At 43.6% G+C, this 22,594-nt stretch overlaps 1 protein-coding gene across 2 annotated transcripts; it reads right to left on the bottom strand.

Moving 5' to 3' along the window:
• Positions 1–32: 32 nt before the first annotated feature.
• Positions 33–22,571, bottom strand: MAPKAPK5 (MAPK activated protein kinase 5). Of its 2 annotated transcripts, none has more exons than XM_085238765.1 (14): positions 22,015–22,571; positions 18,203–18,276; positions 17,015–17,090; positions 15,749–15,846; positions 14,645–14,753; positions 12,179–12,268; positions 11,554–11,649; positions 10,872–10,952; positions 7,685–7,872; positions 5,335–5,455; positions 5,063–5,193; positions 4,316–4,437; positions 3,886–3,990; positions 33–3,251 (listed from the first exon to the last, which is right to left on the bottom strand). In XM_085238765.1, the coding sequence occupies exons 1-14, from the start codon at positions 22,048–22,050 to the stop codon at positions 3,157–3,159; spliced, it is 1,422 nt and encodes a 473-aa protein (XP_085094891.1). In that variant the 5' UTR covers positions 22,051–22,571; the 3' UTR covers positions 33–3,156. The 2 variants fall into 2 exon arrangements, with proteins under 2 accessions (XP_085094891.1, XP_085094892.1); XM_085238766.1 differs by having other exon boundaries at positions 4,322–4,437; positions 22,015–22,569.
• Positions 22,572–22,594: the final 23 nt, after the last annotated feature.

Here is a 22,594-nt window from a genome sequence, read left to right as displayed (position 1 = left end):
GGACTCGGGGACCAAACAAAAGAGGCCACTAATAAGTTTAGTAAAATCATTTATATACACTGATGCGTAATATTTACAATATAATACTGATCAGAAATAAACTAACATGTTACAGGTAACACTGAAAAGGAGAAATGCAAATATTTTCGTACACAGGAGTTGAATGTGGCAGATGAGGACAGATTCAGGTTTCTAAAAGAAAAATGTGAAAGTGTGACAGCAAAACTTTGACATGTTGCTATTTCCAATCTTTCTCTAGTCAAGTTCTTCTAACCTTTTAATATATATACCTTAAATAATCAAGTCACAGGAGAAGTCAGATATACATAAAGTTTTGAAAAAGTCAAATGATTTGAGACTTTTCTCTTAAATAAAATTCTAGAAAAAAACAACCAACCAACCCAATGACACAACTTCCCCATTTCCTTTTAGTGTTTTTACAAAGAATGTCTTCTTTGTTCCCACGCAACCCTTCCATCTCAAGATATTTACAATATTCACAGTCTGCTGTAAAGCATCAGTAGATTGTTACCACTAAAAGGCTACACAACCAAGATAAGGTATCCTGCATTCATGTCAAGTGAACAGAAACACAAAAGAGAGAGTAAAATATCACTTTAAAATATGTAAATGAGATCAATTCAAGTGTATTTGATTTTGAAATCTAAAACGTAACTTTTTCAAGAGCTAAAGAATCAATTTTGTCAGAAGTAAAACTATTTGACCTTGAATTTTCCTAATCTGTCCCTCCCTGCCTCCATTTTAGATCAGACCACTCTCAGTTCTCACAGACACTAAAATCAATAGCAAACCCATAACAAACAGTTCCTCCTCACCAAAGCCCTTAGAAATGTGATTTCCCTTCTGACACCAAAACAACCACAGGTGCACCCACTCCCCTACTGGTAACTGCTCTTGGTAGTACAAAACAGGCTGAAGCAATCTCTACAGAGCATCACACGCCAGCATACAAGCCTTGCTGTCTTTAGCACCAGATCAATCTGTCAAAGAACAATCCTGTCCCCATGTTATACTTCCATATATGCTCCCAAACTGCTTGGAGCTGATCAGGCTGTGGCATGGCATAGCTACAAACTGATCCATGTTTCTGCTTGGAAGTTCTGGCTCCCATCAGAGTGTTTTCCTCCTCAGAGGGCAGGGTTGCAAAGTGCTTTTGTGGGGAATTTTCTGCGCTCCTATTCAAACTCTGGTGATTTCCTTGTTTATTTATTTGCCATACTTAGAAGTTCCCACACAATGAGATATCTCCCCTCCCCCAAAAAGACAAATTTCAAGTTATAAAGGAAATATCTATACATTTCAAGATTGTGCGGATGTTGACATGGGCTGGTATTTAGGACAAGGACAGAAACGCATATATGGCCTACAAACTTGCTGATGCAAGATCAAGAAATGACAAATACTCATCTCCTGCCAATTCCCTACAGTTGTCACTGATGCATGTCAGTACACAAATATTCCATGTAGTGTCAGAAATACAATTCTGGCTTATGCCAAAACTCCCCGATTCCATCAGAGAAAGTGACAGTTAGCTAGGGACTGTGGTTCTCACTCTGCAGTAAATCAGGCATTGGAAAACTGTCAACGGGATTAAAAGAAAGCTGATAAAGGTGCTGACGAAGAATGGGAAATGAAATATCTCCTTCATGTAGAAAAACTGAGTTACTGCTTACAAAACTGTATAGAAAGAGTCAGACAGTGGTTTGCCATCCAAGCTAAAGGTTACAAGGAAGTCTGTCATAGAAAAGAGACAAAAAAGGAGGCTGGACTGCTGTAAGAGGAAAATGGGAGATTCATGGCTCAAGTTTGTAAATGTAAACCCAAAATTAACGAGCTATGAAATATAACAATAATGATCAAGAGTCAATACTAATAGCCCTGAATTGGCACTTCAGTCTGCAGACCAAACTCATTCAACGTCTGCACATGTTTGGTACCAAAATATCTCTATAAAAAGCCTTCGACCAGTCTCAAAGAAAGAAAAGTGTCGGAAGGTAGAAAACTAGAAATATGTACAGAATCTTTTCATTTGTTTGTTTCGTTTAAAATAAAAAAAAGCAGCTTTTGGAGCCAATGTTCCAAACTAGTGTAAGAATCTGCCCTGGAGAGCCTCGTGGTCCAGGCAGCGTAAGGACGCGTCAAGGAGCAGCCCTGCATCTGTGGCTCCACCAGGAGGAGCTCGAAGGCCTCAAAGAGATGGGGAGCTTGGACTCCAGAGGGTGACACAAGAGAAGGATCGCTGTGGATTCACACAGCAGTACTAGGAACCTTGCCACGATGATCTCTTTCAAACAAGAGGATAAGTCTGAAACAAAGTGTTGGATCTTCTAGAGAGGAAAGAATAGGGTGCAACACGCACAGCTTCTGATCTGGAGATGAAACAAATGGACCCCATACTTATGTTGTCTGTAGAAGATCCCATCAGGAAAATAAAAACAGCTTGTATGTAAGTAACTAGAACATTCTTTGATTCTGCTGTTGAGGAGTATGATAAAAAGAGGAGCCTTATGCTGAATGGCCATTAGGCCATAAAGAAGTTCTGAGGAAGATGGGTTACAAGGGAAAGAAAGGCAGCTACTGATCAGAACTGAAAAACACAGCTAGCACATGGACTCAGGTGCCCTTGGCAAGGGCAAGCGTGGCTCTGGGGTCATCTAGCAGAACAGAAGGCTATTTTGTTGCCTCTACATACTCAGAATTTAGATGCAAAGGGTAGCTATGAAGTTTGTATTTCACAGCACTTGCTTCAAGTACTTACTGAGCAGGGTGTTGAGAAACTGGCTGTCTTTTTCATACACATAGTCACTGCAGCTGGCTGTATGTATAGCAGATGGAAGGCAGCTTCTGCAACTGGTTATTAAGAAAAAGAATGGTTTTTAACAATATAATTTGCCCCATCTGAGGGACTTACGATTAACAGTACATAAGTGATCATATATACCTCAAGGAACTGAGTTTTAAAAAAATATTACAGTACCAATGATTTTTTTGTATCTACAACTATACAGCATTTTCAAGCAGTATGGAAATTTAATGAAATAATTATGATTTATTAATTTACATAAAAATACTTTTTACAGTTAAAGAATAAATCTTAAATGGTAAAAAAAAAAAAATAAGATTAAGAAGCTCCAGCTATTGAGAGTCATGGGAGTTTGTCTGCTCTTCAATAACTTGTTTTACTATTTCTGCCAGTTTTAGTCGATCCACTTTATCTGTAAATCCTCTGCCTGAAAGGAAAAGAACAGGTAGTCAGCAGGTATTGGGCACAAGGAGGAAAGTCATTACTGCTGGCATCATACACTGGTTGGAGGCAAAACACACTTAGGACAGCATTTGCAGGGCCAGCAAAATGAGTGAAGATCTCTGGCTCTGCTTAAAACAAAAAAAAAAATTAAGGAAGAGGCATGGCCAAGCCTTGTGAACCTGGCTGACACTATGCTCTGTTATGTCAAGGAGCCATCTGAACAGCCCCAAAAGCAGCTGGTCTAGTTTAATTCCATTTCCTCCCTAAATTGAGCAGAAGAGATGTGCTGACAGAGATTAGGGCAGCAGCCTCCAACAGAACAAGGCTACTAAGCAGCTGGAAGGAAACCAGCTGAAGCAGTTTCTAATGTAAAGATCTATCTGCGCTAAGTTTGTAAACAACCTGGTGCCTTTGAAAGCTCTACCCTGAACCTCAAACAGGAATTTTAAAGCAGAACTTCAAGCCTCAATTTCTAAAACATCCATTCTGGAGAAGGGCTGTAACCTACACCAGCCTGGCACGAACTCGAGTTTGTTTTCATTTCCATGTAATAAAGTCCCTGCTCCCACCCATTCACCAGCATTAGCACCACTCTCCAGGGAAGAGGAGTCCCTCACCATTCCAGCTGAAGCTCTGAAGAGTGTCTCGCAGCAACTTACACTCCCGATTATACTTCCACGCCTCCTGCATCACTTCATTCAGCTTCTCATCCTCATTCTCTCCTGTTCAGGAGAACAAAGATAAACAGGAGCTTTGTCATTCTGCCTTCGAGCAACATCCAGCACTTACTAAACATTATGTTCAGTTATTCCCCCTTGCCTCACGCAAACTGGGAAACTGGCCTGAAGGCAAACATTCCTATTTGGAAGTTAATTTTAACAGTTCCACATGTTGCTGTTGACATTGTTATGCATGCAACAAAACTACAGTCCACAGAAAACATCCTCCAAAGACAGTCTGTCAGTATTGACACACTGATCCTGAGGCACAGGAAAAGAAATCAGTGCCTGGTGTATTTAGGAATGGAACTTTCTTAAAAGTGGCAACCTTTACCAGCCTGTGGTAGAATGCACTGAGCAATCACATCTCTGAGCTTTTCCAGAGCCACGTTGGAATCATTACTTCCATTCTCCGGGTCGTGGATGTAAACGCCATCCTTTGGCTTAGTGCTGCAAAAGAACAAGGAAGGAACAATTACAATTTGAATGCAACTCATGTCTGTTACTCATTGCATAACTGTACTAGCAGAGCACTCTCTTTCACTGTCTGGAAAGCTGTGAAAGGGAGCCAAATTTAGCATTAATTATTACAACATGCTGCATTACGAGACCATTTTAAATGAAGAAAATGAAGAAAAATAAATGCTAATTCAAATTAATTGAAGGGTAATCCTAAAATTGATCATTCTGTTTTTCAAATAGGTAACCTGAACAAAGAGAGGTTACCTGACTTTTTTTTTTTTTGGTAAACAAATGTTAAGATCTGAAAAAAAAAATTGCAGTTCTTTCTCCCATGTTGCCTTCTCAACATCTGACTCATCTTCTCATAATGGATCTGTTCCACTATCATATAATACCTATTCTCCTTCCTCACTGCCCTATCTTGGAAGAGGCACCATGTCATGCAAGTATGACTTGCTCCAACCACCCGCTTCTGCATGAAGAGTGTGGCAACCAAATCAGAAATTCAAGAGCACAGTTACAACTGAATGAACCTGTAACATGTTTAAAGTCACTCTCCAAGCATCACAGCTGCCTACACTCTGATCTTTCAAAAACAGCTTTAGAGAGTTACCCCAGTAATTTCCTTTTGCGCAGGATAGGGTTGTTCACAGAGTGAAGGGGTTTGAGACTGACTTTGAGGTCTTGGATTCTCATGTTTGCAAGTTGTTCTGCATGAGCCTGTTGTATCCCTGCAACCATTGCCTGGAATGAAAAGAATTACGCTTTGTGAATTAATGGACAACGTCAGCTATGGCCGTGATGTGACAGACAACTCTCAAACCTCCCAGAAGCTATCCAGCTCCTCTGTACAATATTCTTGATAAAAAAAAACGTTGTTTAAACCTTGTCCATCATCAGCTGGGCAGAAGGTAGGATGTTATCCAGTGCCTCAGTGGAGTTGAGCCAGGGATGGTCCAGCACACCTTCGATGGTCAGCCGCTCCTCTGGTTTGACCTTCAGCAACCTGGGAGAGGAATCCATCAGTCCATAAAGAGCTCTTTGGGGACGTACAATGCGCGGCTCCGTGGGATCAGAGCACTTAGCAATCTCTAAACACTAAAGAGACCAAAAAAAGAAACCACTCCCAATAAACCAAAACCTTCAGCTGACCCCAAGGCAGCCCAACTTTCCATCAGCCTCACTGAGCCTTGCTGCGGTGATATTTTAACGTAGTCACAGATCATTCAGTCATTATCAGCAGTTCAGTGTAAAGAAAGGCACGGAAGGCCATTCTGGTAATACCTGCATCCAGCTGAACTCTATATTCACATCCTCCCTCATGGGAAATTATTTCCAGACAAGCTGGAAATGATCCAGGCCAACACACCATAGAAATGCGTGTCTAAAGCTCATCTGCATGACAGTCTATACGCAGACCAAGAACTGTGGGTATGTAAAGCAAGGCAAAGCTTCAAAGCTCAAAACCTGTTTTCTGAATTAACTGCTTTCACTGGGCAACCCTTTTGCTTTTTTTCCCCTCTGTAAAAGCCTCAAATAATGGATGCTTTGGCAAGCTGCAGTGACTCAGAATGAAAAGGAACATTATTCTGAAATCTCTGAAAAGCCCTCTGAATTAAATGTTACTGGAAAGACACCCTGGAAAGAGATTATGTAGATAAACTCACGTTCCCATGATAATCACTACTGTTTAATAGAAAAATAACATTTCACACAGACTGCTGACAAGTATTCCAAATGTTTAAATTAGGAACAGAACGAGTTGATCAGTTTGTCACACTTTCTCAGACAATACTCCAAGTCAGCTTCCTGGCTGCAGAGCAGAACTGTTTAATGTACCAAGAAAGTGGAAATCACTTTTACAAAACGTCAGCGAGACCACAGGCTGGCTCGTAACATTTCACTTGCAAGGCCATGCTGCCAAATAGGCTGTCAGTTCGGTGTTAATCCAAGACACATGCCTTCCTTTTTCATCAGTTTTCAATGTCCTCATCTATACTCAAGCAGTCCCGCTTGTAAAGCTTGGGGTCAGAAATCAATTTGACACGCTTGAAGGGAAACGGCCTCCTGAATGCAAAATAGGCTCTCCAGAAGCAAGCCTTCATGTGAATAGCATACGCATAAGTAAAATGTAAACTCCTCCAAAATTATATAAATTCTAAATGTACTCCTGCACTGTAGGCTCAAATTCAGACTCTTTGGCTGAAAAGGACAGACGGGAAAGCGAGTCCTGATAACTGAGAATTGAGTGAAATGAACTGAATCCAAGCGACAGCACTCCAGGAGTTTCATGGCCATTTTAAAGCACAATGAAACCTTCTGACTGCTGACCTCGGTTTAAACAGAATTTTCACTGCAACATAATCTGCAATTTATTTGGTGAAAGATTTGGGCCCTCCTGTGCTGCTATGAACAGAACTCAGTACCCTCTCCAAACTACGTTAAGACCGTGGAGGTTTTAATTAGAACACAAAACACAGCAACAGTTTAAAATTGTATAACAGATTTTTTTTTCCTATTTCTATTGCTTTTATCCTTCCAGTTCCTCCGGTGATACAAAGCCAGTAAGTCCCTCTTGCTTTTAAAAAAATTAAGTGAGGTCAGCACATAATCAGTGTTACATTCATGCTTTCAGACAGGACCACTGGATCACTATGTTTGAAATACTTCAAACGAGAGATGTGTACTGCAGGAAAACCAGCTCCCAAGCAGCATTTAGAACAAAATACCCACCTCATGAGATGAGGAAAACCTCATCTCATAGTCTGACACTTTGTGACAGACCTTAACCTCCCTTCAGACTCCTTTGAAACCGCATATTAGCACACAGGGTTCTGAGGGGGAGAGCTACTGATGGACTCAGCTGGCCACTGCCTATGAGCCACCCAACTGCCCTTTGGTTTTACAGGAGCTTGGACACTGCCACAGGAGATGTACACCTGGAGAGTGCCCACGGGTGTGCAGTCAGCTACAGAATAAAAGCACAACGCACGCCAGCAACTTTGGGGTCATCAGAAATTGTACGCAGAGAGAGAAGAAAAAAAAGGGGGAGAGGGGGATGTATTTACCAAACTTCTTTTGTGCTGAACATAGGAATTTTTTCAGCTGTGTGTGCTGCAGACAATTCATCCCACCGCTGGAAAAACAATCCCTTTGTGATAAGGCACTGTCAAGTGACTTTCCAATTTCTTAATATAAGCACAGAGCAACACAACATTCTCCTCAGCTGACTCACTTTCGCACAATGTCTTTTGCCATCTCTGAGATCTGGCTCCACTCTTCCTCTGGAAATTCAAAACTTCCTGTCATGATCTTTTTCCGCATGTCCTTTGGAATTGTCCGACTGTGGTGTTTGGAGTAAAACGGAGGGTATCCACACAGCATCACGTAAATAATGACACCCAGGGACCACAAGTCACAGCTCTGAAAGCAAGGAAATGATCACTTTGGGGCGCGATTTGCAGCAATGCACCTACGTTAAATGTTCTGTATGTTTCCCTATGGACACAGGAGCACAGCTCCAAAAAAAAGAACATCTGAACATCCTCATGGATTTGTCTTCCTCTCTTATAAGGTCATAATTCCATCAGAAACATTTTCTAAGTATTTTTCTCCCTTTTAGCTGCTGGATGTTGTGTCCCTGCTCATTTGGTTTAAAAGTGCATTTGAAATTATCTTTCTGGCAAATATGCAAGCACAAGGTAACTCCATGCTGCCAAGCTGAACTCTTCCAGCACTTGAGCCATCTTGTTTACAGAACGTGCTCCTATGACTCTGCTAGGCAATGGCAACCTGCATGGAAACTGCAGTGCGTCAGAGGCTGGAATGAGCTGCGTATTCATTACCTCTCAGGATAGCTGAACCCTTGGCTCTGAATGTCAGAACAAATCAGAATATCATTCAGTCGTTTTTTAAGAATTTGATACTACAGGAAAAAAAAAAAAAGAGAGAGAATCTGGATATCTGTTGTTCACAACCACTCTGAAGAAGGGAAGAGGATCATAACTGCCCAGACTTTGACTGGATCCTTAGGGTTGCAGCTTTGGTACCGCTTGGTGCAGGCTGGGGCTGGAAGGACTGGCTCTGCATCGGTCACCCACCTGCAATATTTCTTTCCAGCATTTGTGCAGGGATTTTTTTTTTTACTGGTTGGTTTTCAGCCCTGTCAGTCCTTCAGGGGAATTCCGATGGCTTACAGCAATGCAAGGAGGGTCAGGAATATACAGACAGGAGAATCCTGAGCTCCAGCTAGGTGCAGGTGGCTGTGGAAAGCTACCTAAGGGCAAATTTTGGGAGTTGAGGGGCTGGAGAGGTTCTGCAATCAGTTCCAAAGCCAGAAGCCTGTGTAGCTGCACCATACTGTCCCTGGGGACAAATGCTGCACTCCTGGTTGTGAAGCCACATGGACAAACTTGGCAAACAGAACTCCCAGCTTCCAAGGCTGGTTTCTGACTGGATCAGCACTGACCCAGAAAAGGGCTTTCAAAGATGTGACTGTTTCCTTCCAGAGGGAGCACACCTGGATCAGCTCTTACTGAACATGAAACCACAGCCTTCGCTTCTGGCCACAAAGTCACTCCACACAGGTATTTGTGCCAGTCAGATGGATCTAGAAGTCTTAATTTCTATTTAGCCATGTGATTTTTACTGTTTTTCCAGTGACTAGAGACAATTTCTAATGGCAGCAATAGGATTTTAGATGTGCAAATTGGAAACAGGTGTCTCAATCTAAATTCTTTCTGAATATGGTTCTGAGATTTTATTTTTCACGAGTCACTCTCCTCTACTATGAGAAACACACACGTCTGATCCAATGCACACACAGCTTAACAAAAATACTCAGGACATCACAGACATGTTTTTTCCTCCAATTTACATCTGTGGGATGGAGCTGCTGATCATGAAGGTGAATCACAGGCCTTTCTGCCAGGCTCTGACTTGCTGTGGAAGGATGGGGTACCTGGGAGTTTAGCACAGTCTATTTGGGGAAACCAGGCATATGCCAGAAGCTGCTTTTGCAAGTGAGTCACACTTGGCAAGGTAAGGATGAGGCTGTTCATTTCCAGTCAGTCCTGCCACCATGACTGAAAGCAGTTCAGAGTGACCAAGTAGTACTTTTTAATGAAACACATGCAAACAAATTCACTGTAAACCCAGGTGATTGAGGCACTTATTAGCATGTATGTAAACTCTAGTTGATACCTATTTTCAAAGCTTTCCTATTTTGTACAAAAACATGGCCCATATTTTGTTTAGTTGCCCTGGACAAAGTTATTTGGCTCATTAAAGAAGAAATGAACAATATGAACAGTAAGCAACCACTTTCAAGTGACTCTGAACTGCATCTACCCTTTTACAATGACAGAGAAGTCCCTTGGAGAGGGCTATTATCTGAGATTCAACCTGCTTCAATCCACAGTAGTCAATACTTGATTCTGCCTTGTGAAGTGAGAGATGCTGATATGGAGGAAGATGTTTTGCAATGACCAAGAAGTCCAATCTTTCAGGACACATTCTGTCAGAACTCTGCCAAGACTCCAGCAGCAGTTGTCATTGCCCATGGTCTCCTGCTTCAGACAACTCAATGTGCTATAAGTCATCTGGCAGAAGAGCCCTGATGCAGACAAGACACCACCACCACTGTCTGACCAACATAGCCTAAACAGTGCTTTGCACATCCAGAAACTGCAGCTGGCAGCAAAGAAGAGGATTAATTTGAATGGAGGTTAAAGAACTTCCCACCTGGTCTCTCAAAAATCTCATTAACATTTAGTGATCCTGTTAACAATGATTGTATATTTTCCCTTTAATTGGAGGATCATTAATTAGGCTGGGACCAAATTCATTCAAATTCCATTATTCACTCCATCAGAAAAAACACAGATCCACTCCCCTACTCCCTTTACCATGTCACTTCTAACCTAACTGAGAAAGACAGCTACCTGCACAGACCATTATTTGTACCAGTTCTCCCACTCAACTGAATGAAACCTGGGCTGGCCCTAGCACATTTAAGGGGAGAAATACCAGTGTAGGTGTGAACACCCTATTCCTTCCTTCAGAACGGCTGAAAAAGCCACACATTGAGAAATATAGCCCTAAAGTTGTTATATCACTATAGCTGAAGATAGATACATATACCAGAAAGCAAGCAACATGATGTTTCCCTCCAGTTCCCTGTAGATCCTGCTTTTAGCTCAGTGTGAGATGTCTACCTAGTTAGATGTATGCCTATCACAGAGACCTGAACAACTTTATTGCTCCTGGCTGTAAGTGTATGAAATTTGAGGACAATAAAGCTTATTGTCTTAGGTGATAAACTGCACTTATAGACTATGTGTACAGCATCTAAATCTGTAGAGGGGAAAAAAAAAACACAACAAAATGCTTTGAAGACACTGACTGACTGTCTCATAGCTTACCTTGTTGTATGTGTAAGGTGTTGGAGAGGTGGGGATAATACCAGATTTTTCTTTCTGATGCCGCCTTTGTGCCTCCAATACCTGTTGCCATAAGAAGAGAAGATTGCAAAAAGACACCACACACAAGATGCTCATGCCAAAGATGTTGGATTCTTTTCCACTAGTGGCATTATTACAGCTCTTGAACACTCTGCCAGGCTCAGCCTGTTCTTCTTAAAACTGAATGTTTCGACACAGGGGAAAGATTCAGCTAAGCAGGTAAAGTAGTGCTACAAAAACCAGCCTGTCTGCAACTATAAATTGTGTCTCAATGCATAATGACAAGGGAGCCAAGTCAAAGTCAATTGGTAAACCTCTGACACTGCCCTCCTCCTAAGCAATTGCCTTTATAGAACCTTATTGTTTCAGCACATTCATTTGGAATGTAATCTTGTATGAGCCTGAGCTACAAGGATTTGTGAAGCAGGGACCAACCACACAGTCTGGGAAATCTGCATCACGATCTCCTGTTCTGATCAGTGTAGCACTCAGTCTTGAAAGGTTGCTCCTAAGCATCTACTCAAGACTCCTGCATGCAGAAGCTTTTAATAAGACAGCAAGGGCTTTTAATATTAGATTATTTTGAAGGCACAAGCAAAAGGTCATTATCCCTCTATAACTTAAAACCATAATAGTTTGTTACCTGAGGTGCTACGTAATATGGAGTGAACTGTGGTGTCATCAAGTCACCTTGGTCTACTTTGGCAAACCCAAAGTCACACAGTTTAACAGGTGCATCCTAAAACGAAATGTTGCATTACAAAATCAGCTTTTCTACTACATCCTTAATGCTTCCTACTCATCTTACCTTTACCCCATGTATTCCTGTTTTGTATTCATACACCTATCATCCCACAAAGCAGCTAAAAGATGATAAACCAATCTTTGCAACAACCATCTTTGTTCTCTTGGGCACTCTGGGTCAAAGCAGTTGTCTTCTCTGCTTTGGAAAGAGTCAAATGCACTGGAGGGAGATCACTGCAAGTGCAGGTTATGGGCAAGAGAAGGAAGAAACACGTGGCATGGTATGCACACTTCAGTCAAAGCAGCTACATCGCGTGTATAAAACATCCTAATGACATGGGTGGGAGAGGATTTCCCCATGACCACACAGGAGTATGGAAACACACAAAGCCAAAAGTCATTCCTTTTTGTCACCAAAATATTGCATTAATATCAGTTTATGTTTTTAAACTATTCTGAAAATCATCATTGAGCCATTTTTATAGAATTCAGCAGCAAAAAACAATGCTAAGTTTTAATCTTACCAAAGAGTTATCCTTGAAGAGGAGATTCTCGGGCTTGAGGTCTCTATGTGCAATGTTTAGTGAGTGGCAATGCTGCAAAGCCAAAGCTATCTGAAAAAGGCCACAACAAATCAGCTGCAATTATAGAACTCTTCCTTCAGCCTGGAGAGTTATTGTCTTTTTATCTTTTCAACTATCTTTAAAAAAGACATTGCCAACATAGCCTAGGCCACAACCTTTTTAATTCTGCTTGTATACAACTCTGAGGGAAGACAACCCTGGCTGTACAGAGCAACAGTGCAGTGAAGTGTGAAGACAGGGAGATGAAACCAATGAAGCTCTTCAGTTTGCATTTCACTCAAAGCAAACAGAAAATAAAAGCTAAGTTGTAGTGGGCTTCCCACCCCTTTTTATTTGACTAACTCTAGGCATTATTACACCTGCCAGAAGTGAAATGGGTCATGACAGTGTCCTTTTATATGCTGTTCTAGCCCCTGGGGGTGACTGAACTTGCTTGCATGCTCTCCAGTGATTATGTAAGTCAAACACGAGTTCCTGCCTCAGTACTTCAGCAAAACATTTTACTGCATTTTAACAAACTCAACAGTTACCACTCAGGCAGCTTTATTCTTTAGTTCTTGAAGGTACTGCCTGCAGTCTATTTATTTCACATAGTATTACACAGAACTGTATTACTCAATTCTTTCACAGGCAACTTCTTATGCTGCCGTGGTTTAGAAAGCTGTAACCTTGTCATGAAAGCTCTGCAGACTGTACACATCTGAAAGTGCAACCTGTTTAAAGGAAAACAAATCATAAATACTTGAACAGCATTCCTGAAACCAAAGTAAGGCAAAGGCACATGATCCTCATTTGCAAGTGTTCCTCCTGTAGGATCATACCCATAAGCAGCACCCTGGGTGAAGTGCTGACTCCTTAAATGACTGCAGATTACTGTGGCAGAAGAAGTTCAGTGTTAACTTAGCTCAGAAACAAATATGATGAGTATTCTCAGATGCAATGAGGGAGCTTTGTGACAAGGTTTTAGCTATTACTGGGTACAAGAAACCAAGATCTGTTCAAGACATTGATGAGAATCACCAGGTTAAAGAAGAAGGCTTTAATGTTGCTTCCAAAGTACATTTATAAGCACTGCTTCTAAATACTGCTTATAAATGTTAACACAAAGAGTTACTTGGAGCAGGAATAACCCAAGTGTGTATCAAGTCAGTGTTCAATGTAAAGGTATAGTTTTAAAAGAATTTTCCAACATGTTAATCCCAATAACTGCCCACTGCCAGAATCAACCCACTCAAAGGACATGACAATAACGTGTCAAGAACAATTCTGTATTTCCACCTAATCTCTTTGCTGAATGAAGCCAAAAAGGTAGCAGCATTATTAGCATTTCATTAGAAATAACTCAAAGCAAAAGGCAGAATATTAAGATGAAATTATTCAGCCTTCTTTTTTTTTTTTTTTTTTTTTTTTTTTTTGGCCTCAGTACCAAAAACATCATCTCCCCAGCAAAGGGAAAAGAGAGTGATCAGGAACTGGGTATATTCATAAACAGTGGTGTCAGTTTATACCAAATGCTGTATGATCTCATCTCATGTTCTCTTTCCTTTATCCCCCTACATGGAATAAAGCTTTCTAGCTCCACAAGTCATCCAACAACTTGGGCTTAAAGGAACAAACCCACCCAGAACCGAGAACTGACACTAGGGCTCCCCATACTGAATCCCACAGTGACCCTTCTGCTTTGTCATCCTGCTTACTCCAGCTGGATGAGTTAGTCACAGCAGATGCACTGCTAAGCCACAAATAGCCCATGGACACTAAAATGTCTAGTAATAAATACTGACCCTCTAAAATCACAACATTCAAGAATGAGCTGCCTAGAGAAGTGGAGAGGGAAGGATAAAATCAGAACAGCACAGAAAACATGAGCTATAGTTGGACAGTCCTCTTGGGTTCTTCCACAAAACTAGATACAGAATTCAGGTGGAAAACCACTGATGCAGGACATGAGTTATTGTCTGCTAGCCCATTTAAGAGCTGAAAGAAATTCTAAGTCTATGTCACAGCCAAGAATGATTCTCAAACTGGAGCTCAGGAGCAAGCATTGTCTGGTGAGAGCCTGTGGACTGGTGGATGGAATGCTTTCAGGACAATAGTGAGACATACAGACAAAGATTGTGCAGGAAATAGTTCTTGCCAGTGAAGTTCTGTAACCATGTTAGGAAAACATAAGGGACAGCAGACAATAGGGCCCAACACAGCAGAACTAGCCCACACCTTCAAATTCTTTCCTTCTACTGAAACTTAAGCACTGTCAGATTATAACAAAGCAGGCAATGATCATTCGATCAGAACTGAGGATTATTTTAGCTTCCTTTTTTCCCACCTCCCCCCTGCCCCAAGAAATTGTTAAATACTTTAGCCATTAGCATTCATGGATTTGCTTATACATGGGTGTTAACTTGCCTGCTTTGTTACTTGGCTTGCTTGCTTCTCAGTAAAGTGCCGGTGCTGGCTGATTCTGTGAAATAGCTCTCCCCCTTCCATCATCTCCATTACAATTAGGAGCCGAGCCCTGTTCAAAAGCATTTCATTTTGTTACATTAAAATTAATCAGAAGAAGAACAGAATTGCTAAGCTAGTAATGCACACTTCATATCTACAGATGCAGGCCAAAAGAAAGAGACATACTCGCTTCTTCTACAGTTGTTCTAAGCTTGAGTGACTTTGTGTTTGAGTGTTGAGTGACTTTATCTTTGTACATCACCTGCAGATCTTCTGGCTCCCACCACACCTGACTCATCGATTGCCAGCCAGGAGCCCACAGTTTGCTCTTCATGCTGAGAACCCACCTCACTTCACTGGAACAAATCCTGGGACACGGGTGCATTCAGACAGATGCACGCACCCTGCATCCACATCTTCCACCAGCTTGACTCTGGGCACCATTGAGACGCACTAATGTGCAACTCCACCTCCAAAGAGTAATAGTGCAGGCAGAGTGCATGAAACTGAGCTGGCTTGGAGCACACCTACACCTGTCTGTCTCCATCCTTGCCTAGCTAGCTGCCTGCATGCTGGAGATGTTTGTGGCATGGGAGAAGCAGGAGGTCAAGGGTCATCTTTAATGCTACTCATCTACTCTGCTGTACCTCCTGATTTTAATTTACAGTTTTATTACCGTAATTGCAAAGGACAAAGTATAGAAATCAAGGAGATGAGGACTGGCAGAGCCTCAAGAAATTGACTTCTAGTTCTCCTATATTTTATTCTGTCAGCCAATGCAGCTGTCACAGACTGAATCAGTGCAAAACCTCAGAAATGAAGATGTGCTCAAAACCATTACTGAAGGATTCAAGTTTTTTTAAATATGTAAAGGCCTGGGTGTCAAGAACAGGAAAAAGTAAATGTTGCTTAGCCTGACGTACAGAAATCATGTTTGGAACCCTCAGTAAGCTTTCATTTTGGCCACACTGATTGGAGGGGGAAAAAAAGCAAGCAAACTCCACTCTGCCTTGGCCTAAATATGGAAAGCAAGCTGTGGGAATGAAACACGCTGTGCAGTCTTACCTCGGGCTGGATTCATGTGGGAACTGCACACTGTTAGCATAAACTTCAATAATTTGAACAATATTTGGATGTGTTGCACACATCATGTGCAGACGTACCTTAAAGAGAAGGGAAGAAACATTACTGTACATAGTGATGTGCATCCGAGCTGCTCTGATCCCCTCTCCCCCTCAACTGCTGCTCAGCACTGCTCACACGCCATGTAAAATTCTCCTCCAACTATTCAAAAAGCTAGAAATATCTAAAACACCTAAATATCCACATAAGTAACCAGCAGCCATTACACATTGAGACTAAGACAAAAAGTTTGTGCTTTGTGAATCCATTTGTTACAGATGACAGAATGAAATCCAGCAGTTCCTGAAAAAGCCCAATCTTTAGGGCTGCTTTGTTGCTGCTCTTTGTTTCTAAATGTGCTGAGTTGTTTTTTTTATTTTAAGAAATTTAGAAGTAGAACTAGCTTTAAACTAGTAATGAAGATCAGGCTTAAGCTGACACATATCTTGAAATTCAAGAATAAAACCTGAAATTTCGTAATTCTACTCTCACGTCCAAGAGGATGAGTGTAGTGCTCACGACACGTGGAAGGAAACTCATCTGCTCAGACTTTCTGAAACAGGAACCTAAGGAATGCCACCTGATTTAAAGTGACCTGGACTGCAAGGCTGGATGCTCTTCATATCCAAACCTTCTTCCTCTGGGAACTTTAAGGGAGAATTTAGTCCACAAATGGAAATTGCCTGAACCTTAAGGACAGTTAGCACCTTTACCCCCCCCACATTCATGAAAATGTGAACAGCTGTTCATTATTTTAAAGAGGCTGATGGTTTGGTGCACTAGCACACTCATCACCCTCCTCAAGTCACAGTCTGTATCAGTGAGCTTCTTTAGTTTCTCCTATACAGACAAACCCAAACAATTTCATGTGCAACTTGAGGTGTTCTTGGCAGCTCTTACAGCAGCGACATCCAAGAGTGAGATGTGTGGACACAGAATGACACCTCAGCTATTCGTGTTACACTGCATGGGGCAGAGGCAGAGCTCTGAAAATTCCTCTTGCACACATACAGCTAACATAGAACATCCAAGGCTGGGAAGACCCGGTGTCCCCACCCCCGTGCTCCAGGAACAAGCCTGGAGGACTAAATGCAAGGAATCCTGCACAGCAAGACCTGCAGAACACAGATATTAAACTGCTGCAGCAATTCCTTAAAAGGAAAAGCCTTTGTGGCGCATCAGATGGCAGAGAACAAATAAAAACTGTACCTCATTTCTAGCTTTTGGACGATCAAGAAGGATTTTCAGTGCAAAGCGTTCTTGAGAGGATTTTTTCACGCAGACTCTGGTATTACAGCAAGAAAATTATTTGGTCAGCAAGAACGTTAAAGAGACACTTCAAGCAGATTGATGTGTGATTACAAGGAATGCCCATAACATGGGATACACAGAGCACCATCACCATATCCCAGCTGAAAGCCTCAGCTTTTGGCCTTCCACATCAACCAAACACCTTCTGCAGAACCACCCGACATAAAGCTCTGCTTTCAGCAATGCAGGAAGAGTGCTTCAGAGCCGTGGTAACGGCTGAACGCGCTCCTTCTATTCATCCCCAAGAGCCACTTGTGATGAAAAAACCCAAAGCACACAGAGGCAGCCTGAGCGTCTCCCACGGAGGATGCTGTCTGCAATAAATCAAGTGTTTCTGCACGGACATCCTGATTTTGAAGGGCCACCAGCCGTGCTGGACACGCTTTTTCTCTCTTCCCCCCATTTAATATTAACAATTGAACTACGTCAGAGGGCAGGGCCCTATGAACAGGCAGCAAAAAGCATTGAGAACAAAGGGATATTTTAATAAAGATCGGAGGCAGTGACAGAAAATGGATGAGAATGCAATTGCTTGAGAAGAAAGATAAATGGTGGCAGGGGACAGCAGCCCACCAGGCTCCCACGCATTTGTGCACAGGCACTGGAAACAAATTCCTGCTCTCAAAGGGGAACACGCTTTGTTTCCAGCTCCTGCAGTGGTCACAAAGCCACACGAAGCCTGGTGCTGGGTGCACAATCTGCTGGGCCTCGTGTGAGGAGCTGAAAAAGCAGCTGGTAAAGCAGCACACGGTGCTGATGGTCCCAGCATTGACACTGGGATGGGAGCAGCGAGATGGGGCAGCAGGACATCAGTGCCTGAGCTGCACTTCCCTGTGCCACCGGGTCACAGCCGATCCTTGGGGCTGCTTGATTTCAGGAATATGGCAGCAGTGAGCAGAATTTTTACTTCCAGCACACTCAGCAACAGAAAATTCCCTGCTCACACATCAGCTGTGGGTACAGAGAGATTTATTCGCTTGTAGAACTTTCAACACCACCATGCCTTCTGCTCTTTGCACACCTAAAATACATACTCACTTCTGCACAGCAGAGATTACGTACAGATCCACCGGTGCGTTGCCTTACCTAACAGGGCCACTGATCCCAGCTCCCAGCTTCTGAGTCCAGTTAATGTTGTACTCCTCTAAAATGGAGGTTTCCTATTCAAGAAGGAGTGGGGGGAGGGGAAAAAGGAAAAACAAAACAAACAAACAAAAACAACACACGAAAATTACTACAGCCCTTCCCAAACACCCAGCTCAGCAGCTGATCTGCAGATAGCAGAGTGCAGACAGAGCCTGTTCTGCAGTTCTGCAGAAACCTAGGAAAATTAAACCTAAGAGCAAACGCCACAGAATATAGCTCAGCAGAAGGTGATTTCTGTGCTGCTGAGGCTGCTCCCCCCGGCATTTTGAAGCAGGATTATTGAGAACAGCAAATGGGATCTTGCTGCTCTAACACAGTAAGCATACAAAGGGTATTTCTCTTCACCAGCCCTTAAATCCAGCTTTCTTCCTACAAGTGATCAATTGCAAAGGCCCAGTTACAGCATTATCACATCCTTCTTGGTCATACAGTGTAATGGAAAATCATTTTTCTGTTTTCTTCAGGTTTGCAAACCTTTGGAATCATTATACTGCAAATTAACCGCTGCGTGACTTGTTTTAGCTTGTCTGAGAGTGAACCAAGCTCATGTTTATAATCCTTTCGTCCAAATCCATACAAGCAGGGCAGGGGTTTGTTATGACACAGCCTGGGTGTGGTCGTGTTTAAACATGTCCTAACATTTGTGGGGTGCAAACGGAGCACTGAAAAATGCAGACTGGGTGCAGAATAGTGGGCACTCACTGGGGGTCACAAATCACACACGTGCTCAGAATCAGCCTCCAAAAAGCTCTGCTTTCTGAGCAACTCCAAGCAAAGGAGGCGGTAGCAAAAGCTGGCTCCAGAGATGCTTAAAGAAACAAATAAATGCTTAGAAGAGTCAACCACACATAAAGCAACTTTTTTTGGGTCAGATTTTCTGCCTACATTAATTTTCATTCAAAACTGCAGCACTTCAGCATCCACTTGTGGTACAGCGGAGGCTGCGCTGCTGAAGGCATGGACAGACCCACAGGTTGTGGCCCCTCTGACCACACTGCAGCCAAACTTCAAACCACAAGGGTTGGAAACAAAGCCAGAGGAAAGCTGATCTTTAAGGCAAGAGCTGAAGGGGTTAGAGAGTGTAAAAGATAGGGATAAAGGGAAAAAAAACAACCTGGAGTGGACATTGTATAGATCATAGAGGATAGCTTGAAAGGAAAAAGTGAAAGGTAGTTTTTAAGTGGAGATTTTTGGTGGAGTTTTAAAATAAAGAGGGGGGAAAAGCAAAGTCCCAGAAACACGGGATCACAGTGCTTTATTGTTTTGAAAGCAGACAACGCTTCTTTGTGCTTCTATCAATTAAATTAACACAAATTTCACTACCTCGTGAGAAGCACATAAGGGAAAAGCCAACTTCAGTTTCTTGCTGCTCAGACGCAGAGAACCAAAGGCATCATAACCCGAGTGAAAGCACAATTTCAGAAGAACATTACTGAGTGAAACTCCATTTCAGCCGAGCTGGGAGAACAAGGCAGAGGAATGGGAATTGGGAATGGGAATCAGATGAGGTGAGAGTAAGATCTGGTAGTTGTCAGTTCCTGAAGAACAAACTCAATGACTGCAAATCAGTCAATTTTTCATGAAGAGAAAATTTCCTTTTGCACATTCTGGGCATTCACCATTGTTCTAAATAAAAACCCAACTTTTTTTTTTTCCCTGCATTTTTATTTAGATTCAAATCTTCATTCAAAAGGAGCTTCACAAGTTAGAAAGAATAATCCAGTAACGAAGAAACACTCTTCACCATTTCCTACTGATATAAAACACAGTATTTGAGAACTTCACTGCTCCTTAATGTACAACATTGCTTCCATCTCCTAATTCAGAAACAAAAGCTCCAAACCCAGCAGCGAGACCGTACAAAGCTGTAAATCAACACTGACTCACACCATTCAAACAGAGTGAAATATTTGAATCACCCTGATAAAAATCTGCCCTCTGAAAACACCAGCATCTATTGCAGCAGCGCTGCCCCAGGGCTGCCTGGGTGACCTGGCCCAGCAACCACCTGAAGGAACTGAGGGATCTGGGCTGAGATCAAGTGATGGTAACACAACATGCTGAGGACTCTCTGCAGTCTCTGTGCAAAGTGTCATCTGTCACAAAGCCTGGATGGCTTCATAAATGCTTCCTTTAGTAAATGAATTCCAAAAGGATCTACCTAAAAACACCCCCTGTATAGGCATTTGCAATCTTCTCTGTTACTTGCCACTGCAGGATTTATCTTTACAAAGCTCACTGAGCTCTGATAGTGATAGGACATGGAGTTATAGATTTAAACTGACAGAAGAGAGATTTAGCTCTGACATTAGGAAGAAATTCTTCAGTATGAGGGCAGTGAGGCTCTGGCATAGAGAAGCTGTGGATGCCCCATTCCTCTAAGTGCCCAAGGCCAGGATGGACCAGGTCGTGGGCAACCTGATATAGTGGGTGGCAACCAGCCCACAGCAGGGGGATGGAACTAGGTGATCTTTAAAGTCCTTTCCAACCCAGGCCATTCTGTGATTCTGTGATTCATTCTATAAAAAAATATTAATAAAATAATCAACACAAGAGAAGTCCAACACAGTTCTTCACTTCTGAAGTCCAGATTGATTTAAAAGACATGGGTTTTGCATTTTGAACAAAACCAGCTCAAATCGGGAAGAATTCTGAGCCCTGAGTTCAGACAGCTCAGGCTGCAACCTAACCATGAAATCCAGCACCAGGCTGATGTCCTGGCTCCCTGCTTTGTCGTCAGTCTTAGCACAGTGCAGCTGAAGCAGCTATCCAGGAGACTCTCAAAACAGACAGTATTTAAGCATTTCATATAAAGACCTGTATCAGAGCTGCTGTATGGCTGTAGGGACAGTGCTGTGTCTGCTCCTGCTCTTCTCAGCTCAGAGAGGTTCAGATCGAGAACAGAATCAGGAAAGTACTTTGGGTTAGAAGCACCTGTCTGAATGCAGAACTTACTTCAGTCCCATCTTGGAGAAGAGAAGGCTCCAGGGAGACCTCACTGGGACCTTCCAGGACTTCAGGAAGACTTATAAGCAGGAGTACCAACTTTTTACACAGGCAGATAGTGACAGGACAAGGGGCAATGGGTTTGAATAAAAGAAGGGAGATTTAGGTCAGATGTCAGGAGGAAATTCTTCATTCAGAGAGCAAAGAGAGCCCAGAGCTGTGGTGCCCCATCCCTGGAGGTGCCCGAGGTCATGGATGGGCCCTGGGCACCCTGAGCTGGGGGGCAGCCAGCACATGGCAGGGGTGGGGCTGAGGGGCATAAAGGTCTCTTCCAATTTAAACCATTCTTTGATTCTTTCAGGCATTTTGCTGAGCTCTCTGCTAGACAGATATTAGGTTATAAGTCAGGTTTGACTGAACTTCTTCTTGCTGGTGTAATTTTTGTGTTTTGAGGTGGTGACTGAAGCAGAAGCTGCACTGACCGTGTGCACATCACTCGTTGAACACACGGCGTTGTCCAAAAAACCCTCTGTATCCTCTTGATACAGATACTCTTGATACTCAAGAGCCTTGAGTGGGAAAATCACAACTTTTAAAGTGCCCTATTTCAAACTTTTCCCACTGCTTCCCCCCGATGCCTCCAGCCCAACCCCGGAGATCGGCTCAGGGGAACCCTCGCTGCTGCTCTGCCGGCTGTCAGCGGTCCTTCCCAGGTGACCGAGGGAGACGACAGCAGCCGAAGCCCCGCGGGCACCGAGAAGCGGCCACCGGAGACCACGGCGGGGATGCCGAGAGCCGCTCCTTACCTTGATCGCTTTATCCATTTCGGGATCCCCCGACATCCTCCCGTGCGGCTCCGAGAACCGCCGGCCCGTCCTCACCACGGGCCCGAGGGCCGAGGACCCGAGGAGCAGCGGGCACGGGGCCGCGCTAGGCGCCGGGCAGCCCCGGGGGAGCCTTTGTGGCCGAGCCGCAGCGCCTCATCCCCGGCCGGCCGGACCGGAGGGGGCCGGGGGAGCGCCGCACGAAGGCCGCGACCGGGCCCAACGCCGCCGCTCAGCCCCGGAGCCGCCGCCGCCGCCGTCCGAGAGCCGTCGCCGCCGCCGCCCGGGAGCCAGACATCGCCGGCACTCCGAGCCGGGCAGCCCCGCCGGGCCGCGCAGCCCGCCGCGGAGCTCTCGTTGCCGCCGCACTCGACGCGAGAGGCCGCTCCGAGCCCCCCGCTTGCTCTTGGATCCCACCGGAGAATTTTAGGATCCTCCGCCGAGGCGGCGCGGCGATTTACAGGCGAGCGGCGGACAGCCCTACGAGCGCGACGGGGCCGTGAAAGCCCCCGAGGGGCCTTCCAAGGTTCGGGCGCCCCCTAGTGACGTCTGAAGAGCGCGG

Source organism: Meleagris gallopavo, chromosome 17, assembly GCF_905368555.1.
Source record: "Meleagris gallopavo chromosome 17, MGAL_WU_HG_1.1, whole genome shotgun sequence".
NCBI classification, from domain to species: domain Eukaryota; kingdom Metazoa; phylum Chordata; class Aves; order Galliformes; family Phasianidae; genus Meleagris; species Meleagris gallopavo.
Note: the sequence above shows the minus strand (reverse complement) of the source record. Positions and strands in the feature narration are given on the sequence as shown.